The 22,059-nt window shown below is 40.3% G+C and overlaps 1 protein-coding gene across 1 annotated transcript; it reads left to right on the top strand.

Annotated features, from left to right (window-relative positions):
- Positions 1-977: 977 nt before the first annotated feature.
- LOC110525370 (sodium-dependent serotonin transporter-like) lies at positions 978-19,600 on the top strand. The gene is made up of 13 exons (XM_021605422.2): positions 978-1,203; positions 2,668-2,802; positions 3,135-3,354; positions 3,998-4,136; positions 4,415-4,549; positions 11,953-12,056; positions 13,481-13,608; positions 13,805-13,917; positions 14,029-14,160; positions 14,401-14,500; positions 14,940-15,040; positions 16,137-16,304; positions 18,716-19,600. The coding sequence occupies exons 1-13, from the start codon at positions 981-983 to the stop codon at positions 18,797-18,799; spliced, it is 1,782 nt and encodes a 593-aa protein (XP_021461097.1). The 5' UTR covers positions 978-980; the 3' UTR covers positions 18,800-19,600.
- The last annotated feature ends 2,459 nt before the right edge of the window (positions 19,601-22,059 follow it).

Raw genomic sequence — 22,059 nt, 5'->3', positions numbered from 1 at the left:
GGTCCTATCTCGTTGTCATATCCATTTTCCAAACTAACCTCATTTGGTGCACTCTCGACTCAATGACCTGCAAGATTACAACAGTATATATATTTGGTTAGGACTCTTTAGGACTTTTGAAATTGGCCTGTGCTAAAAGCGGTGGATTCCCTAACCAGGTTCAGTTAAGCTGTTGTCTCCTCACCAAAAGCATTTCCCTATGCTCAAGAAGCAAAGACCCTTTGAGACTTTGTCTAATTAAAGAGGTCAAAATGGTCAAGGTTTATTTCTCACACACGCACGCACACACACACGCACGCACACACACACGCACGCACGCACACACACACACACACACACACACACACACGCACACACACACAACCTTCTTTAGCCATCTTTATTCATTTTTTTGTCAGGGGACATTGCATGGGCAAACACACTACCACCTGAACCATAACATCAAAACCTCTTCAAATATGTTTTAGATTAGAACATTTGCTTACATTGAGTTTGAATAGCCAGCTAGTTCCTCCTTCCCTCCATAGCCAGTTACCATTTAGATCCACAGCCAGTCAAATTCATTCTCAATTTAATCTTGACAAGATACATCATGACACTTGTTGTGACCTAACAATGATATTGGTAACCTAAAACAAAACATCAATTCAACATAACTGCTTATCAAATAACCTAGTAGGCCTACTCTTGAATAGGCTGTAAGCCTTCTAAATTCAACATTAAAACGGCAGGGTGTCTAAAATGTTACCTATTAAAAAGTAGGGAACCTAAAACTCGTCGACGTTGGAGTGGAGCTCATTTTGTTGATTAGTGTGCGCAGAGGGAGTTCTACTCCACTAGCCTAGTGATTGGCAATTTACTCCTCCCAGTCTGACCTATCATCGCCCACAATACGTGAATCTTCAGATCCTCTGAAGCTTGTCAGTTTTTTAAAACTTACCTGCTCAGACGGCGGACTGAGTTTTGATAGTCCGCCAGCCATGACCCGCCAAGACTCAGCGGCCCCAGCGGGAAGCTTGAGCGTCCAGGGCCCCTCAAACCCCGGTTACAACACCAACCCTGTGCCGGTACCTGTGATCACACAGACGGACACACGAGACAAATGGAGCAAAAAGATGGATTTTCTTTTATCAGTCATTGGCTTCGCGGTAGACTTGGGAAATGTGTGGAGATTTCCATACATTTGTTACCAAAACGGAGGCGGTAAGAGTTTTTCTAATTACTGATTTATTTGCTTTATATTTTAGTGGGCTAATCTATGCCCTTAGTTAGATTTATGTGGTCTCGTCTTTCTTGATAGTAGATATGATAGTAGGCTGCCATTAATAAATATTATTCTTTACACAACCTGTTTGTAATAAAGATTTTGAAAATGATAGTTGCTCTTATGCGCGCACCAGGGTAGACAGGCTATACCTTGTGCTGTCCATGGTGCTGAAATAAGCTTCACAGGCTGTATAGCCTGCAACCCACAATAATAAACTCACTGAAACACACTTAAATATTTTTTTTAGTTCATCTTCAAATTAAAACATTGAACTACAGTACCATAGTTTTTACTGTTTATGATTGAAATATAGCCTAGAATATTAGCCAGGAGAGTTCATCCGCCAAGATTAGTTCGAAAGAGACGAGTTTCGATGTCCCAAATGTTGTTGGACGCTAAATGAGGCTACAAAGCATAGGCCTACCTCTAATCTAATCACTATTATGGAAAACGGAAAGTGGGAAATGTATATCCTATCGAGGTTATAGGCTATAAACGAATTAAACAGTCTGTGATTAATGTCTTTTTTTGTGTTATTTTGTCTGTCATTTGTATTTACCGTTATATTTACACCACGTTTGTAGAAGGCTATCGTTTGCAATTTAACTCGAGGGAGTATTTCTTGATGCACTGATTGTATCCACCATAGTGACAGAACTGCTTCTTTAAAAGTAGCGCATGTAGCCATTTGCATGTATTTCTAAAGTTATAACATGTGTAGGGATATACAGTTTATATATATATATTTTTTAAAACTACCAATCATTTAACGGATGGTCAGTTTGAAAAGTAAAGACATTTCACATCTTTTAATAATGTAATTCCTTTCAATTAAAGTAACTGTCACCAAAACGTAGACGCTATAACATTACCCAAACATGTGCGCAACAAGATTTCCTTTCGAACAAAATACAAAAAAGTCGTTTAAGTGTATCTAAAGATAAATAATGCTTTATAACCTGTTTAATACAAATGTATGAGCCTTTATAATGTCTTATAGCAATGCTTATAAATAATATGTTAGGTATCTCTATGCATAATATCTTAACTGTCTCAAACTGGCTGTTATTTAGTCTAGATCATTACTAAATTATTATAATACATAATATAGGGCCTCATATATGACTTAAAAGTCTTACAATGCATTATAATTGCATCATAATTCATGACATGGATGATTTTCTTACTCAGACATTAAACTATGAAGTAGTAGAAGTAACTATTTGTAAAGGGCCTGTCCTTCCTAATATGTCTCACATCTTAGCTTGCACACCAGACACTTTATGTACTGTGGCAATAGCCCGAGGAGGAGGTTAGGCCTACATCTTCATCTACACAATGTGATCCTCTTAAAGTGATGAGTCAGACCTGTGATTTTGCCTCTCTACATCTGTGTATAGGGGCTTTCCTAATCCCCTACATTGTCATGGCGATTTTTGGAGGGGTGCCACTCTTTTACATGGAACTGGCACTGGGACAGTTCCACAGAACTGGTGCCATATCCATATGGAAACACATATGCCCCATCTTCAAAGGTAGGACTGGAATCATCTACCTTCATACACAACCCACCTCAACTCACTGACCCCACACTAGTGCACATCTTTACATTACCTGCATACTACACATCTTCTTATCACGTTCACGTGGTGACCCTTACTGTTGACAATTCAACAGTGTATTTACAGCACAAGGTGACTGTGGAATAATTTGTACAGTGGGTCAATTGAAGTACAGTACCATTACATTTACACTAGACCTACTACAAAGTAACTTGGTCATTTCAAAATGGCATAATAGGCCTATTTACACTGAGGCACACACCTCTACTCTCTGATGACATTGATCCATCTGTCCATGGTTTCAGGCATTGGGTATGCGATCTGTGTCATCTCGCTCTACGTCTCATTCTACTACAACACCATCATCGCCTGGGCACTCTTCTACTTCTACTCGTCCTTCGCCAGTGTCCTGCCCTGGACCAACTGTGACAATGCCTGGAACACTGAAAACTGCACCAACTACTTCCTGAAAGACAACGTGACCTGGAATAACTACTCCAGGTCACCTGCTGAGGAATTTTACACGTAAGTGCATGTAAGTGGCAGACAGCACAGTGAAATACTGTTACCATCATCTCGAAAAACCACGTCAATGGGTTGACATCATTTTTATAATTTCATTGCATTAAAATATTTAGACATCTTTTACATTTCACAATAGTGCATTGTCATAGTGCACTTGCTTACAAGTGTTGAAACATGCTGTGATTATGTAAAGCTATATAGAAAACAGGAAATGAACTTAGCACACTGCAAGAAGAACTGGTGCTCTATTTAGCTAACCAATGATAGTTCAATGGCTCGCTTACACAGACGTAGCATCTTCATTTGAGCCAATTTGCTACAGCAGGAAAATAATCCTGCAGCAATAGGATGTGAATTGTTATGTGGATTATAATTAATTTATATTTTTGTAGGGTTTGGTAAATTAAGTCTGAAATTTCAAAGTGGAAAGTGGAAAGCCTTTTTAAACCTCAAATACACTACAAATATTACATTTCCTCCTGCAACAGGGTGATCAAATTAAGATCCTACATCTGTATTATATGGCCCTCAAAAAGGATCTATATCGAACCACAAAGCATCCTTAGTTTTAGCAGTGTATGTAGGCCGAGGCTTACAGACAACGGAAGTACATGTAAACAACTCATATATTCTTCCACCTTAGGAGGAATGTTCTGGAAATCCACAAGTCCGATGGGCTGAGTAACGTGGGGGGTGTCCGCTGGCAGCTGATGCTCTGCCTCTTCCTCATCTTCACTATCGTTTACTTCAGTCTCTGGAAGGGAGTGAAGACATCAGGGAAGGTAACAAGTCCAAGCCACTCTTCCAGGAAAGGGGTGTCAGTGTGTGGGGAAAATTACCTGAGCATATTATAGCAAAATGGTGGTGGTTAGTACCAGGTCATTCGACCCAAAGGCAAACACACTGGCCACAGAGAGATATTTCAGTTGGGGACGTTCATAGACTAGGGTCATTACAATACCTTGTCCAGTGTGATTCACAAGGCTATAATCTCAATTTCTCTTCCCTTCTCATCTCTCTCTCTCTCTCTCTGTCTGCTGCTTTGCCCGTCCCGTGCCAGGTAGTGTGGGTGACAGCCACCTTGCCCTATGTGGTGCTCTTCATCCTGTTGATCCGTGGTGCCACCCTACCAGGTGCATGGAAGGGAGTGGTCTTCTACCTCCAGCCCAAGTGGGAGAAACTCTTCGAGACCAGTGTGAGTTATGATAAGATTCCACATGATCACATCAATTCCATATGATCATCCGTTTGGAGCAGGAAACACTGTCAACTAGCTTGAAGAATTTTGCGTAATTGTCTGATGATTTTGGTACCAAATGGGAGTTGGTATAGTAGACTGAGCGGGCAAAAACTTGGCATGGGATGTTAGAAGGATGTCATTATTTGTTTGTACAGACGCAGTAGTTTTTTTTGCACGTCACAGCACAGCATTCTGCACCCGCCTGTGTCAAAATCCATCAAAGAAAGGAAGTGCACAGCAGTGGTCAAACACAGTCAATCCCATACAAAATAATGTTATTTCCCTGGTGATGAAGAGGATGTGTGGCATTTGTTATTTCAATTCAATGCAGTAAAATGTTTTTCCCCAGGTGATTTTGACCCAGGCGAGTGCAGTATGCTGTGCTGTGATGCGCATCACAAAAAATACTGCATCTGTAAACTTGCCTTTCTGGTGATGGGGATGGCAGCCTGAGTTCATTGCAACCAGTATATTGGGAACAGTCTATCATATGTCCTTTTCTAGTGTCTGATGGTCCAGTGCTGTGTTGTTGGCTCAGTATGAGTGAGTGCTTTGGTTCAAGGGAATAATGAGATGAGATGCATAAATAAGCCACAGCATGCGATAATGAGATGCGTAATTGGTTTAGATGTTTTTTACATTAACAAAGCCCCCCACTCCATTCTCTCACAATCACACATATACTTTCTCTTTTCGTCCTCCTCTCCCTCTCCAAATGCACGCTCCTCTTCAGATCACTCAGTACAGCTGTGAAATAGGATCTGTATGAGGCTATAATTCAGCACAACTGTCATTGGACACAACAGGTCACAGAAATCCATCGGAAAATACAGAAAATTACAATTTTGGAATTCAATTCAATGAACACCCTTTAATTTGTGCTTACGCTGCAGGTATAATGCATTATGATGTGCAATGCATTACAAGACTTGACATCAGCATGTATGACCCCCTTTATAATAGCTTACCTGACTACAAAACAGCAAAATGTGCATAGACATAAAGGTGCATACATGCTAATAAAAAGTACTATATTATTATGTGCAGACTTTAATTTGAAGTGTTACATGGTATTTATTATGTATTCAGCAAGAAACACTAGGCTTGATTTGATTTGATATGATTTGATGCTTGGATGGAATCAGCTGCCTGAAATTGAACAATTTTAAAATGAGAACATAAATTGCATAGCATTTAAATCTCTAGAATAGCAGAGGATTATCACAGATAGACAGGCAGGCAGGCAGACCAGCCTGGCCTCAAAGACCTAACCTTAACCCCTAACCCTAACCCTAAACCCTAGCCTAGCTAATGTTAGCCACCTAGCCACCTAGCCAGGCACGTGCACAGATAGAGCCATAGGGATGCTGGAGCACCTGCCCTTTTGCCCTCCTGTGAAAAAAGTGCCCTTTTGATTGGTGGCCTTGTAACTTTAAATGTAACAAATTGCCCATCAAATTAGATAATTTCTCATAAACTCATAAATCTTGAAAAAAGTCCTCTCTTCTGCCCTTCTGTCACCGCGAAAGCAGAGCAATGCGCTAATGCACTTGTCCCGTTGGCGTATCCCATGGGTTGCTGCATAACCCCCCCCCCCCCCCCCCCCCCCCCCCCCCCCCCCCCCCCCCCCCCCCCCCCCCCCCCCCGAGCATCCCATTGGTGCCTTCATGAACACCCCCTTCGAGCATGACATCCTCATGCTTGTGTGACACATTTGATCATCTGGATTTCCCCTGATTGTCTATGCAATTAAAATGGGGGGTCAAAAGGGAAATAAAAGTGTTATCTACATTTACATCTACATATCTACAACTACATACAGTGCCTTGCGAAAGTATTCGGCCCCCTTGAACTTTGCGACCTTTTGCCACATTTCAGGCTTCAAACATAAAGATATAAAACTGTATTTTTTTTGTGAAGAATCAACAACAAGTGGGACACAATCATGAAGTGGAACGACATTTATTGGATATTTCAAACTTTTTTAACAAATCAAAAACTGAAAAATTGGGCGTGCAAAATTATTCAGCCCCTTTACTTTCAGTGCAGCAAACTCTCTCCAGAAGTTCAGTGAGGATCTCTGAATGATCCAATGTTGACCTAAATGACTAATGATGATAAATACAATCCACCTGTGTGTAATCAAGTCTCCGTATAAATGCACCTGCACTGTGATAGTCTCAGAGGTCCGTTAAAAGCGCAGAGAGCATCATGAAGAACAAGGAACACACCAGGCAGGTCCGAGATACTGTTGTGAAGAAGTTTAAAGGCGGATTTGGATACAAAAATATTTCCCAAGCTTTAAACATCCCAAGGAGCACTGTGCAAGCGATAATATTGAAATGGAAGGAGTATCAGACCACTGCAAATCTACCAAGACCTGGCCGTCCCTCTAAAATTTCAGCTCATACAAGGAGAAGACTGATCAGAGATGCAGCCAAGAGGCCCATGATCACTCTGGATGAACTGCAGAGATCTACAGCTGAGGTGGGAGACTCTGTCCATAGGACAACAATCAGTCGTATATTGCACAAATCTGGCCTTTATGGAAGAGTGGCAAGAAGAAAGCCATTTCTTAAAGATATCCATAAAAAGTGTTGTTTAAAGTTTGCCACAAGCCACCTGGGAGACACACCAAACATGTGAAAGATGGTGCTCTGGTCAGATGAAACCAAAATTGAACTTTTTGGCAACAATGCAAAACGTTATGTTTGTCGTAAAAGCAACACAGCTGAACACACCATCCCCACTGTCAAACATGGTGGTGGCAGCATCATGGTTTGGGCCTGCTTTTCTTCAGCAGGGACAGGGAAGATGGTTAAAATTGATGGGAAGATGGATGGAGCCAAACACAGGACCATTCTGGAAGAAAACCTGATGGAGTCTGCAAAAGACCTGAGACTGGGACAGAGATTTGTCTTCCAACAAGACAATGATCCAAAACATAAAGCAAAATCTACAATGGAATGGTTCAAAAATAAACATATCCAGGTGTTAGAATGGCCAAGTCAAAGTCCAGACCTGAATCCAATCGAGAATCTGTGGAAAGAACTGAAAACTGCTGTTCACAAATGCTCTCCATCCAACCTCACTGAGCTCGAGCTGTTTTGCAAGGTGGAATGGGAAAAAATTTCAGTCTCTCGATGTGCAAAACTAATAGAGACATACCCCAAGCGACTTACAGCTGTAATCGCAGAAAAAGGTGGCGCTACAAAGTATTAACTTAAGGGGGCTGAATAATTTTGCACACCCAATTTTTCAGTTTTTGATTTGTTAAAAAAGTTTGAAATATCCAATAAATGTCGTTCCACTTCATGATTGTGTCCCACTTGTTGTTGATTCTTCACAAAAAAATACAGTTTTATATCTTTATGTTTGAAGCCTGAAATGTGGCAAAAGGTCGCAAAGTTCAAGGGGGCCGAATACTTTCGCAAGGCACTGTATCTCACTCTACAATAAAGACCTGATTGGTGGAGGGCTGCACAGATGGTTGTCCTTCTGGAAGATTCTCCCAGCTCCATAGAGGAACTCTGGAGCCCTGTCAGAGTGACCTTTGGGTTCTTGGTCACCTCCCTGACCAAGGCCCTTCTCACCCGATTTCTCAGTTTGGTTGGGAGGTCAGCTCTAGGAAGAGTCTTGGTGGTTCCAAACTTCTTGCAATCCTGTCTTGGAGCACTACGGACTACTACTTCAACCTCATGGCTTGGTTTTTGCTCTGACATGCACTGTCAACTGTAGGACTTTATATAGACAGGTGTGCGCCCTTCCAAATCATGTCCAATCAATAGAAGTCATCACAGCAGGACTCCAATCAAGTTGTAGAAACATCTCAAGGATGATCAATGGAAACAGGATGCACTGAGCTCAATTTCGAGTCTCATAGCAAAGAGTCTGAATACTTATGTGAATAAGGTATTTAAGTTTTTTTTTTATTATAAATTTGCAAACATTTCTAACAACCTGTTTTCACGTTGTCATTATGGGGTATTGTGTGTAGAATGATGGGATTTTTTTTATTTAATCCATTTTAGAATAAGGCAGTAACGTAACAAAATGTGGAAAAAGTGAAGGGGTCTGAATACTTTCCGAATGCACTGTTTATACACTACTGGTCAAACGTTTTTGAACTCCTACTCATTCAAGGGTTTTTCTTTATTTTTACTATTTTCTACATTGTAGAATAATAGTGAAGACATCAAAACTATGAAATAACACATATGGAATCATGTAGTAACCAGAAAAGTGTTAATAAAATCAAAATATATTTTATATTTGAGATTTTTCAAATAGCCACACTTTGCCTTGATGACAGCTTTGCACACACTTGACATTCTCTCAAGCAGCTTCATGAGGTAGTCACCTGGAATGCATTTAAATTAATAGGTGTTCCTTCTTAAAAGTTAATTTGTGGAATTTCTTTCCTTCTTAATACGTTTGAGACAATCAGTTGTGTTGTGACAAGGTAGGGTGGTAAACAGAAGATAGCCCTATTTGGTAAAATACCAAGTACATATTATGGCAACAGCTCAAATAAGCAATGAGAAACGACAGTCCATTGTTACTTTAAGACATGAAGGTCAGTCAATAAGGAACATTTCAAGAACTTTGAAAGTTTCTTCAAGTGCAGTCGCAAAAACCATCAAGCGCTATGATGAAACTGACTCTCATGAGGACCGCCACAGGAATGGAAGACCCAGAGTTACCTCTGCTGCAGAGGATGAGTTCATTAGAGTTACCAGCCTCAGAAATTTCAGCCCAAATAAATGCTTCACAGAGTTCAAGTAACAGACACATCTGAACATAAACTTTTCAGAGGAGACTGTGTGAATCAGGCCTTCATGGTCGAATTGCTGCAAAGAAACCACTACTAAAGGACACCAATCATACCAAGAGACTTGCTTGGGAAAAGAAACACCACCAATGGACATTAGACTGGTGGAAATTTGTTGTTTGGTCTGAAGTCCAAATTGGAGTGTGGGTGAACGGATGATCTCCGCATGTGTGGTTCCCACCGTAAAGCATGCAGGAGGAGGTGTTATGGCGTGTGGGTGCTTTGCTGGTGACACTGTCTGGGATTTATTTAGAACTCTATCCCATCTGGTTTGGGTTTAGTGGGACTATCATTTGTTTTTCAACAGGACAATTACCCAACACACCTCCAGGCTGTGTAAGGGCTATTTTACCAAGAAGGAGAGTGACGGAGTGCTGCATCAGATGACCTGGCCTCCACAATCCCCCGACCTCAACCAAATGGAGATGGTTTGGGATGAGTTGGACCGCAGAGTGAAGGAAAAGTAGCCAACAAGTGCTCAGCGTATGTGGGAACTCCTTCAAGACTGTTGGAAAATCATTCCAGGTGAATCTGGTTGAGAGAATGCGAAGAGCGTCCAAAGCTGTCATCAAGGCAAAGGGTGGCTATTTGAAGAATCGCAAATATAACACATTTAGATTTGTTGAACACTTTTTTGGTTACTACATGATTCCATATGTATTATTTCATAGTTTGGATTATTCTACAATATAGAAAATAGTAAAAATAAAGAAAAACCCATGAATGAGTTTGACTGGTACTGTATATGCTGTATATGCTGAACAAAAATAGTAATGTCACATGTAAAGTTCTGGTCCCATGTTTCATGAGCTGAAATAAAAGATTCCAGAAATTTTCCATATGCACAAAAATATAATTTATGTCAAATTTTGTGCACAATTTTGTTTACATCCCTGTTAGTGAGCATGTCTCCTTTGCCAAGATAATCATATGGCATATCAAGAAGCTGATTCAACAACATGATCATTACACAGGTGCACCTTGTGCTGGGGACAATAAAAGGCTACTCTAAAATGTGCCGTTTTGCCACACAACACAATACCACATATTTCTCAAGGGGAAGTTTTGAGGGAGCATGCAAATGGCATGCTGACTGCAGGAATGTCCACCAGAGCTGTTGAATGATTGAATGTTAATTTCTCTACCATAAGCCATCTCCAACATCGTTTTAGAGAAATTGGCAGTACCTCAACCAGCCTCACAACCGCAGACCACATGTATAGCGTCGTGTGGGCGAGCGGTTTGCTGATGTCAACATTGTGAACAGAGCGCCCCATGGTGGCGGTGCGTTTATGGTATGGGCAGGCAAACACAATTGCATTTTATCCATGGCAATTTTAATGCACAGAGATGCCGTGACAAGATCCTGAGGTCCATTGTCATACCATTCATCCACCGCCATTCATCTGATGCTTCAGCATGATAATGCACTGCCCCATGTCACAAGGATCTGTACACAATTCCTTGAAGCTGTTCTTACATGGCCTGCAAATTAACCAGACATGTCACCCATTGAGGATATCCCGCCAATATCCAGCAACTTTGCACAGCCATTGAACATTGAAGAGGATTGGGACAACATTCCACAGGCCACAATCAACAACCTGATCAACTCTATGCGACGGAGATATGTCGCGCTGCATCGATTCTGGCCAATGCTAGCTTCAATGTTTCCCACAGTTGCGTCAAGTTGGCTGAATGTCCTTTGGGTGGTGGACCATTCTTGATACACACAGGAAACTCTTGAGTGTGGAAAACCCAGCAGCTCTTGACACAAACCGGTGCGCCTGGCACCTGCTACCATACCCCGTTCAAAGGCACCTAAGTATTTTGTCTTGCCCATTCACCCTCTGAATGGCACACATACACAATCCATGTCTCAATTGTCTCAAGGCTTAAAAAGCATTCTTTAACCTGTCTCCTCCCCTTCATATGCACTGATTGAAGTGGATTTAACAAGTGACATCAATAAGGGATCATAGCTTTGACCTGGATTCACCTGGTCGGTCTATGACATGGAAAGAGCAGGTGTCCTTAATATTTTTTTACACTCAGTGTATTTGGGGGTGTGCCCTTTTTTCACTTTAAGCACCTACTCCACCAAAGGTCTGTGCACGGGCCTGCACCTATCTAATGTTAGCCACAACAAATTGGAATTAGTTGTATATCATGCATATTGCAAATTCATAACATATTGTATGAAATTCAGTACTTAACATATCATACTAAATGGAGGGATACAAATGTTAATTTACTATGTTTAGTCGATCACTGAGTCGAGGTTGGACAGACAGACAGGTAGAGAGACAAACAGAAAGACAGACAGACAGGAACAGTTAGGCTTCAGTAGCTTAATACAGGTCTTTATTCTGTTGAGTAATGCACGGAGACAATACAGGTCAAAGCACCAAGTCTGACATTATGAGAGTTCAGGTAAATTTCCTAAGTGCTTATTTAGTGAATATGGTGAGATAGAATTCCACAGGTTCGGTCATGTGAATGTAGTTCATCTCCATGTGTTTTGTAGGTGTGGGTAGATGCTGCGGCTCAGATCTTCTTCTCCCTGGGGCCAGGCTTTGGGGTACTCCTTGCCCTCTCCAGCTACAACCCCTTCACCAACAACTGTTATCGGTAAGAGCTGATACTAAAACTCCTTTGAATAATAGTAAATACACACTTCTGATTATCCATTTTTACAGAAGTAACTTTTTTAAAAAGGTATGCAATTTGGCAGAAGTTTTATCCCAAACGATTTGGCTCAATTATGCCCACCTCTTTGTGATAACCTTCATGAAAAAGCATTAAATTAACTATTTATAAACTATTATTAAATAACTTTAATTATTTGGTTGGTACCATTTAGAAACATATAGCCTAAGTCTTATTAACATTCATATTCATAAGCATTTAAAATATATAAACCACTTATAAACATGTATAATTGATTATTCATGAAATGTATTATAAAATGTTACTCAATCTTTTGGGTCACTTGCACACAACACACCTGGAGAAATGGGAGACTTTGATCAATTAAGCTACAGTATATCTGCCTGTATTCACATATGCCATTTAGTAGACGCTTATATTCGAAGCGACTTACACTAAGGGTGGCCCCAGTGGGAATCAAACCCACAAACCTTCCATTGCTGAAACTGTGAACCACATCAATCAATCAATCACTTCCAAACAATTAAAAAGTAAAACCCAGTATGACTTAGAGGAGGTAAGCTTGTCCAGGGTGGAAAAGGAAGTTGCTCCTCATCCTGAATGCCCCACACACCAGTGAGGTAGGTAGAAGTGAGGCTGGATCTCCACAATAGCGTTTCCAATCTCTCTCACAAAAAGCCGTCATGCATTGACATCCAGTGGCAGAAACATGTGTCTCGGGCAGGCTAACTATAGCTCTCACTTTCATACACATCAGCCCCATGTAGGAGGGGAGGGAGGAAGCACCGGCCAATCACAGGGATTTATTTACGATGTGTTGAATAGATAGGCTTAAACGGATGTCCCACAGCAACTCTTTAAGACAATGTAATTATAATTAGAAAGAGGGAGTGGTGAGTCCAGCGTCGCGGGAGATGAATGGGTGACGGGGCTCACCTGAAGGACAAATTGAATTGTAAGCTCCCTGTAAGACGGCTGGCGTGGACATGGTTAATGTGTTAAGTAGTGTAACAGTGGTACAGGTGAGGAAACAGTGGCACTGCTGCTTCTCAGAGACATTCATGAATCACACAGAATGTGAATGGACTTACTCTTACTGACAGGGTTATCCTAATGAAAAGAAAGTGAATGCCCACCCCATAGAAATGAAAAATGGCATTTAGAATACTGTGTATGTCAATGGTCCACTGTCTATGTTTGCTTGCTGGCTAGCGAGCTTGGAGAACATGTCTTACAAGGGTAATCCATTTTGGGGGGCAGTTGCCACATTTACAAAATCCCAATGTAACAACTGTTCACAACCAAACCAGAGTAAGGTATATGAATGACAATACTTGAGATGATCAGACAGGCACCATGTTTGCCTCTGTGTTGTGACGCTGTAGTGACGCCATAGTGACCAGCCTGGTGAACTGCCTGACCAGCTTCATGTCTGGGTTTGTGATCTTCACTATGCTGGGGTACATGGCAGAGAAGAGAAATGTGAATGTGGAGGATGTGGCCAGAGACAAAGGTAAGTGGCCAAAACTCTCTAACTCTCTAAAACCACTTAAAAAGTTTCTCCAATAGCTGTTTTTGGTGTATTTATATGTTTTTGATACACTGCTGTAACTGACTGTACTTGTTCAATAAGAATGTATTTCTATATCTACAACAAGAATAGGACATTGTAGCTTTGAGATTGTTCTCAGCCTGGGATTTACCCCCAGGTCCAAGCCTACTCTTCATCACATATCCAGAGGCCATAGCCAACATGACAGGATCAACGTTCTTCGCCATTATCTTCTTCGTGATGATGATCACTCTTGGGCTTGACAGCACGGTATGAAGACTTGCCTAATTTGATGTATCAGATTATCTCTAAATTAAGTGATCTTTAATTGTTGTATGTAATCACTCTCATTGACGTAGCCCGCTCTAATTTCTGTCTAAGTTCGGAGGACTGGAGGCTATCATTACTGCTGTGATGGATGAATACCCTGAATACCTGGCACACAGACGGGAGCTGTTTGTACTGGGCTTGGTCGTTGTGTGCTTTTTGGGCTCCCTCAGCACTCTTACCAATGTAAATAAGACTTTAGCACTTTGAAGACAGACTACAACAGGTTAAGAAAATATTTCTTAGAGCACTTGAGGACTAGAATGTGGAAGCGGCTGATGCTACAGTTGTCATTTCAAGATGGCACTGTAGACAGGCTAAATAATATAATATAAATGAATAGTAAATTAACAATCCGTTCTATTTTGAGTAACTTGATTAGAATGATACATTTGCCACACGAGTGACAACATGTGTTTCTCTCAGGGTGGGGCCTATGTGGTGAAACTGCTGGAGGAATTTGGGGTGGGTTCCTCCATCATTGCTGTTGGTTTTCTTGAGGCCATCGCTGTTTCCTGGTTCTATGGTAAGAATGGTGAACTAATGGTGATATTACAGTTTACGCTTCCTATACTGCTAGTAGTATCTTCCATTAGAAAGACATTTTAATTCATACTGACTCATTTATACTGCAGGTATCCCAGCGTTTAAAAGCGCTGGGTCAGTAACCAAACGGTCGCTGGTTTGAATCCCCGATCAGATGAAAAATCGGACGATGTGCCCTTGAGCAAGGCACTTAACCCTAATTACTACTGTAAATTGCTCTAGATAAGAGTGTCTGCTAAAATGACTAACATGTAATTCCATATTTTGTTGTGGTTGTAAAAGCTGAAGAAGTGCATTATGCATCCTGTTAACAATACATTTTTCAGATTGCAAATGACAGTTATTTTTAGAATATTTTTTTTTCAAGTTGTTGTCATAGTGTTGTTTAACCCTCTCTCTTCAATTTTCATTTGTTTCAGGTATCACAAGATTCAGCAATGACATTAAATCCATGTTGGGCTATTATCCTGGATTATTCTGGAAGGTGTGCTGGGTGGCTATTAGTCCTGCATTTCTAGCGGTAAGCACAACCGTAGGGCAACCAACCGATAAGATTTGAAATTATGGAATATATTGTACAATGAACTACTGGTTTCACATTCAAGCAAGCACTGTCCTCATACTGTAACAATTCAAACGGATTTAACATTGTTAGCCATCCATTAGTTCACAAATCTGAATCAATCTGATTGACCTACAGCGCCCCATCAGTTTTTTGTAAACCTCTCAAAGATCTCAAACGTCAAATCCTCCACATGGCCCTTTTGGGTAACTTGCCCTAACATGCCAATCGTCATGGCAGGTTAAAAGGCCTGGGTGGATGGTTAGTGTAGGATCAGATGTGCTAACATTTCATTTGGACTTTGCCAGAGACTGTATGGTTACAATTTGCTTAAATCCTACAGGTATAATGCTTTATAACTTGTAATAGGAATGTATAAGTCTTTAAAGTGGCTTAAAATACAGTTTGTAAAATGCTATGTATCTAAAAACTATCCTAATATCAACTGACTCAAAATGGTTGTTATTTAATCAGGCTCATTATGAGTTGATTATGAGACATTATAAAAGGGTCATAAATGCACATGGCAAGAATGGCAATGTATTATAACTGCACCATTATGGGTTATACCTGCAGAATTTAAGCATTTCAGCATAGAACCCTTCTCCACCTTCAATTATTCAATCTGAAGTAGGGGACACACATCTCCCTCCTGCATCAATGTCTTATCCAAATCTTGTTTTCTCCTGTTTATATTCTACAATATTTTCCCTGTAAATGTCAATTTCATTCACCTGCATAACTTAATATCCCTGCCTTCACTTTGCATACATCTCCTTTAATCTCTCTTAGCCTTCCACTGCTGAAAGAGCTGACATTTTCATCGAGCTAGCATTCTTTATTATTCTCCCTTTTTTGTATGGGCTAAATTGTTTCTGCCCTCATCTCCCTAGATGGTCTGTGATCATCTCACAAAATAAAGAGAAACATTTGTAGAGGCACAACGGGCATCTAATAGGGTGCATGCCATTGTCACAGGTAAATTCTAATTGAGAAAAATATGAGTGTGGCGTGTGAGACTTTACTGTTTGTCTTTGTCGCTCTGCTTTCACAGTATATAATAGTGAGCTCCCTGCTCAAGCCTGCGCCCCTCCAACTCTTTGACTACAAGTACCCAGACTGGAGCATTACGGTGGGCTACATCATCGGTGCCTCGTCCTTCATGTGGATCCCCATATATATGGTCTACAAGCTGGTGTGGACCCCCGGATCACTGAAACAGGTCAGGCCCTCTAATGCAGCGATTCTCAACTGGTGGGTCACGACCTGGGACTCCAGTCTGAACTTAAACGGCTTAAAATTAGTGTAGGCTGTTGAGGGGAGGACGGCTCATAATAAAGGCTGGAATGGAGTAAATGAAATGGCATCAAACAAATGGAAACCATGTTTTTGATGTATTTGATACCATTCCACTGATACCGCTCCAGTTAAGGTGCCACCAACCTCTTGTGGTAGAAATGACAATGAACTTACATTTTTAAACATCTCTGAAATGTTTTTCTTCAATCACAGTATTTTCAATATAGAGCTATTAGCAGCGCTATTTTGGTTTGTGTCTCAAACCAGTGAGTTTATTAACATTCTTCATCAAGAATATGGACAAAATATTATTATTGACGTCGAAAGAAGTTGGAATGCTGTTCCCTTGTCATATAATTGCTACATTTACTACATTACAAGTAGTTTCCCAAATTGTATTTTGGCAATTATTTTTCGCAATGCCAATATTGGGTCGCGACTGAGACAACCTGGTTCAGTTTGGGTGCCGAGAGTAAACCAGCTGAGAAGCACTGCTCCAATGTAATCTACAAGACTTGATCCAGCCTGGTGTTGTACAGTTGAAGTTTACATACACCTTAGCCAAATACATTTAAACTCAGTTTTTCACAATTCCTGACAGTTAATCATCATAAAAATTCCCTGTCTTAGGTCAGTTAGGATCACCACTTTATTTTAAGAATGTGAAATGTCAGAAGGATAGTAGAGAGAATTATTTATTTCAGCTTTAATTTCTTTCATCACATTCCCAGTGGGTCAGAAGTTTACATACACTCAATTAGTATTTGGAAGCATTGTCTTTAAATTGTTTAACTTGGGTCAAACATTTCGGGTAGCCTTCCACAAGCTTCCCACAATAAGTTGGGTGAATTTTGTCCCATTCCTCTTGACAGAGCTGGTGTAACTGAGTCAGGTTTGTAGGCCTCCTTGCTCGCACACGCTTTTTCAGTTCTGCCCACAAATTTTCTATAGGATTGAGGTCAGGGCTTTGTGATGGCCACTCCAATACCTTGACTTTGTTGTCCTTAAGCCATTGTGCCACAACTTTGGAAGTATGCTTGGGGTCATTGGCCCTTTGGAAGACCCATTTGCGACCAAGCTTTAACTTCCTGACTGATGTCTTGAGATGTTGCGTCAATATATCCATATAATTTTCCTACCTCATGATGCCATCTATTTTGTGAAGTGCACCAGTGCCTCCTGCAGCAAAGTACCCTCACAACATGATGCTGCCACCCCTGTGCTTCACGGTTGGGATGGTGTTCTTCAGCTTGCAAGCCTCCGCCTTTTTCTCCAAACTTAACAACGGTCATTATGGCCAAACAGTTCTATTTTTGTTTCATCAGACCAGAGGACATTTCTTCAAAAAGTACGAGCTTTGTCCCCATGTGCAGTTGCAAACTGTTGTATGGCGGTTTTGGAGCAGTGGCTTCTTCCTTGCTGAGCGGCCTTTCAGGTTAAGTCGATATAGGACTTGTTTTACTGTGGATATAGATACTTTTGTACCTGTTTCCTCCAACATCTTCACAAGGTTCTTTGCTGTTGTTCTGGGATTGTTTTGTACTTTTCGCACCAAAGTACGTTCATCTCAAGGAGACAGAACGCGTCTTCTTCCTGAGTGGTATGACGGCTGCGTGGTCCCGTGGTGTTTAGAGCTGCATACTATTTTTTGTACAGATGAATGTGGTAACTTTAGGCATTTGGAAATTGCTCCCAAGGATTAACCAGATTTGTGGAGGTCTACAAATTTTTGTCTGAGGTCTTGGCTGATTTATTTTGATTTTCCTGTGATGTCAAGCAAAGAGGCACTGAGTTTGAAGATAGGCCTTAAAATACATCCACAGGCACACCTCCAATTGACTCAAATGATGTCAATTAGCCGATCAGAAGCTTCTAAAGCCATGACATCATTTTCTGGAATTGTCCAAGCTGTTTAAAGCCACAGTCAACTTAGTGTATGTAAACTTCTGACCCACTGGAATTGTGATACAGTGAATTATAAGTGAAATAATGTGTCTGTAAACAATTATTGGAAAATGACTTGTGTCCTGCACAAAGTAGATGACCTAACCGACTTGCCAAAACTATTGTTTGTTAACAAGAAATGTGTGGAGTCGTTAAAATAAGAGTTTTACTGACTCCAAAGTGTATGTAAACTTCCGACTTCAACTGTATGTACAGTCATGCACTGTGCTGGCTATTGACAAGACATAGATGAGTAGTGTGGTATGTGTGGTGTAAAAGAAGCATATATCTTATATACTGTATACAGTGTCAATATGTGATAAGTGGATGACACATGGTTTAACTATCTCTTGTTCCACATCTTTGGTGTCTACCTGTTGTTGTCCCCAGCGCCTAGCTGTGTGTCTGAGACCTGAGAGGACCATTATGCCAGAGATCCACACAGACTCCCTCAACATGAGTACTGTTCCATAGAAGCACCCACGTTGCCAAGAACCCAGCCAGGCACATTATGTTGCTACCAACAGACTCCTGAACGAGAGCCAAATCAGCAGACACAGATCAATCTCATGGAGCATTCAACAAATCTTTTTTTCTGTAGCTCAATGAGTACAATAAACACAAATAGTCTGTTAGTACATCTGTAGATGCTCTACAGAATATCTACAGACTATCGGTAACATTTCAACTAACTATCTACTAATCCTAACCCTAACCTTAACCCTAATCCTAACCCTAACCTTAACCCTTATCCTAACCCTAGCTCTAACTCTAACCTTCACCCTTACCCTAACCCTTATTCTAAACCTAACCCTAACTGTAACCTTAGCAAGCAGTTGCTTATCAACAGATAGTTTGTTGATAGTATGACTATCCAAGTAAAGTGTAACAGGGGACTTTAATGTAAAGATAAAATGAAATATGAATGAATATTCAGTCTGAAAGCATCCTTAAAATACATTTTATTTTGGACAGAAAATGTATGGCTGATCCCAAGACAGGTTTCTACGGCTTGAGACAACCACACAATCACAAAGAGCATCTTACTAAGACTGTCATAATAAGATAAGGTTGTAAGACTGAAGGACACAATGCAGTCACTTCTCATCAATGACTTATTTTTGCTAGGTTATTATTAAGAGTTCAAAAACATGACCCAGTCACATTAAATTACCATTGTTTTTTTGTGGCGTACCCTTTTAAGCAACCACAGCGAGAAGCAGTTCTGGAAAAAATCTCATCAACATCCCAAAACATAAAATGCAGGGGATATGTTTTAAGAGTATTAGTTCAATAAGATGAATAACCAATATGTATTAATATACATGTCAATAACTGTTTTTCATACAGATAATGTAATTTGTTATGTGCGATAAGTAAAACAAGTTATACTGTGTGGCTGACAAATGGTTGATGTCTTAAACGTTTTTTCAATGGATTTTTACCAACAATAGTTCCTCACCAACATGCAAGTTAAAAGGATTAGGCCTACCTCAAAGAATGCAGTTAGCAGATGAGACCAAATAAGCTGCTAAAAGTATTTCATTTGTGGTTATGCTTTATTTCATAGTCCTTTATTTACCTGGAATTTACTTGGAAATGTAGGTGAAATGATAATAACATAATTATTGTTATGTATTTGGTTTCTGGGCCTTTCCCAATTGTTTGAACCAGTTGGTACCCATTTTACCAGTTTCTTAGTAAATACCAGTTGCAAAGGGACTACAAAATATATTCTCCTAAGTGTTTGTTGTTGGGATAAACAACTTCCAGTGTTTTCTGCCTTAAATCTGCCTAAATATTGTAGATAGGTCAAAGCTTTATATAATATGTATTGATATTTCGCTTCTCCAGACAAAAAACAAAAACGTTTATTGTCTCTCTATTTGATAAGACTGTTTGAACTGTTACTCAAATCAAAGCCTATCAGAGATTGTAACATGTTTCCATTTATTCTCAACCTTTGTTTAATTTATCTTCAGAGAATAATGTGTTGAGCCTTTTTAATTATGCTATATAATATTTGGAATGTTTTGTGATTTCGGTCTTTCTAAATAGAAAAGGAAGCATGGAGGTCCCTGTATTTGTAGGATGTGGCAGCAAATGTTATCGTATACATGTAATGAGAAGTAAAAAAATAAATATATATATATAAACATATGTATTACATCTTTGTGTTTTGTCCACTTTCTTCTTCTTCGTCTTCTTCGTCTTCTTACCATTACTATATATTGTATTTTTTTTTATAACAACAAAACCATGATTTGATCGCTTGCTGCTGTTCATCTTGACAGAAACAGTAAACGTAAGTAAATGTTCAGAGCTGAACGTGTGCGGAGGCAGGGGTGTCCATTATAGATAGCTGTCCCTCTCGTGTCATTGTGGTTGCCGTCGCTGTACACCCTAATGAGCGATTCTAATTAAAAGCCTGATTTGCAATATCCAGAAATCATCAACATACAACGGAATAGAACGGCTTCAAATGGTTTTAATTAAATGTTTTATTAAACAGAACAACTCCTCCCTGCCCCAGAAGACCTTGATCGCGTCAAGGTCCTCTGGTATGAGGAGAACAGAATATCAATGGGTTTGTTTACACAATTCCTCATTTGGGTATTTCTACATAGGGGAGCTGAGCGCCACACATCAAAGCCCCTTTGTGTGGGTCGTTGCAGTAGAGTTGTATCTCAAACAGACCTGCAGAAGAGACATGAAAGGAGCACTGGCTCAATGGCTGCTCCTATATTACCATCTGCTTATTACTTCACTATGTGAAGAAACGCTGCAGAGAAATTTAAGAACTACACTGTCACCAAAGGAACTACACAGCTTGCCACAATGTTAGACAAAAGGCAGACACCCTCAGTGTATAATGTATAACATGATGAACAAGAAGGGGAATATTTTGTCTCGTCATTTTCAGATCAGGGATTTGATTTTGCTATTCGAAGTAGCAACCCTCAAATTGCAGGCCTGCCTTTCTAACCTCTAGGCTACCACTATGCAACCTGTCTTGTTTCATTTCAAGGGTGTCAATCAATATGAGGCGCAAATACAGAGTAGATGAACCTTCTGGTGTTTAGGGAAGAAGAGAGATACAACGTTAATTAACCTGGGACCTAAATTCATGTTCCAAAGATAGAAAAATAACAACATTAAAGACAAAAACAGAGTTCGGTCAATTGATGGAACCTAGTACATGCGCCCGTGATTGCTTAGAAATTGATAATTTGGTCCAGAGCCTGATTGCATGTCTTCTCATTGGTCAAACCTCCTAAGCAACAATGAACAACATAGAGAGGGAGGGAGAGAGAGCGAGAGCGAGAGAGCAAGCATAATGTCTAATTGCCACAATCACCCATCCTTGCAAAATGAAACATCAACCCACCAACTCGTTGGCCTTTGAACAATACCTTCTCCCTCCCATCTTACCACAAGCACAAAATCACTGGTGGAGAAGTCTAGTTCCACAGTGCTTCGTTTTCGGTTTCCCTACAGGTTCCTTGTTGCAGTGATGATTTATGGGGCCAGGAAGACACCAAATGTATTTCCATCCCCATTTGGTAGAGAGACACTTTCCAGAAACAATTATGCTTCTGGGGCTCATTACAAGAAAATAGTGTTTGTATTGGTACTGGTACATGTGCTTTACTCGTGGCAACAGATGATGTGATAAAGGCCAAATACATCAGTCATGCACAGTAATGATGTAAGTCTATAACCCCAAGCATCTT

This window comes from Oncorhynchus mykiss, chromosome 6 (genome assembly GCF_013265735.2).
Source record: "Oncorhynchus mykiss isolate Arlee chromosome 6, USDA_OmykA_1.1, whole genome shotgun sequence".
In the NCBI taxonomy this organism is placed as follows: domain Eukaryota; kingdom Metazoa; phylum Chordata; class Actinopteri; order Salmoniformes; family Salmonidae; genus Oncorhynchus; species Oncorhynchus mykiss.
This window is presented reverse-complemented; position numbering and strand designations above follow the sequence as displayed.

Bases quoted from the DNA above. Each gene is read 5' to 3' on its own strand.
- LOC110525370 (XM_021605422.2), top strand. From the start codon at position 981: ATGACCCGCCAAGACTCAGCGGCCCCAGCGGGAAGCTTGAGCGTCCAG. The intron at 2,803-3,134 runs GTAGGACTGGAA...CCATGGTTTCAG, and splicing joins CATATGCCCCATCTTCAAAG to GCATTGGGTATGCGATCTGT. The intron at 3,355-3,997 runs GTAAGTGCATGT...CTTCCACCTTAG, and splicing joins CCTGCTGAGGAATTTTACAC to GAGGAATGTTCTGGAAATCC.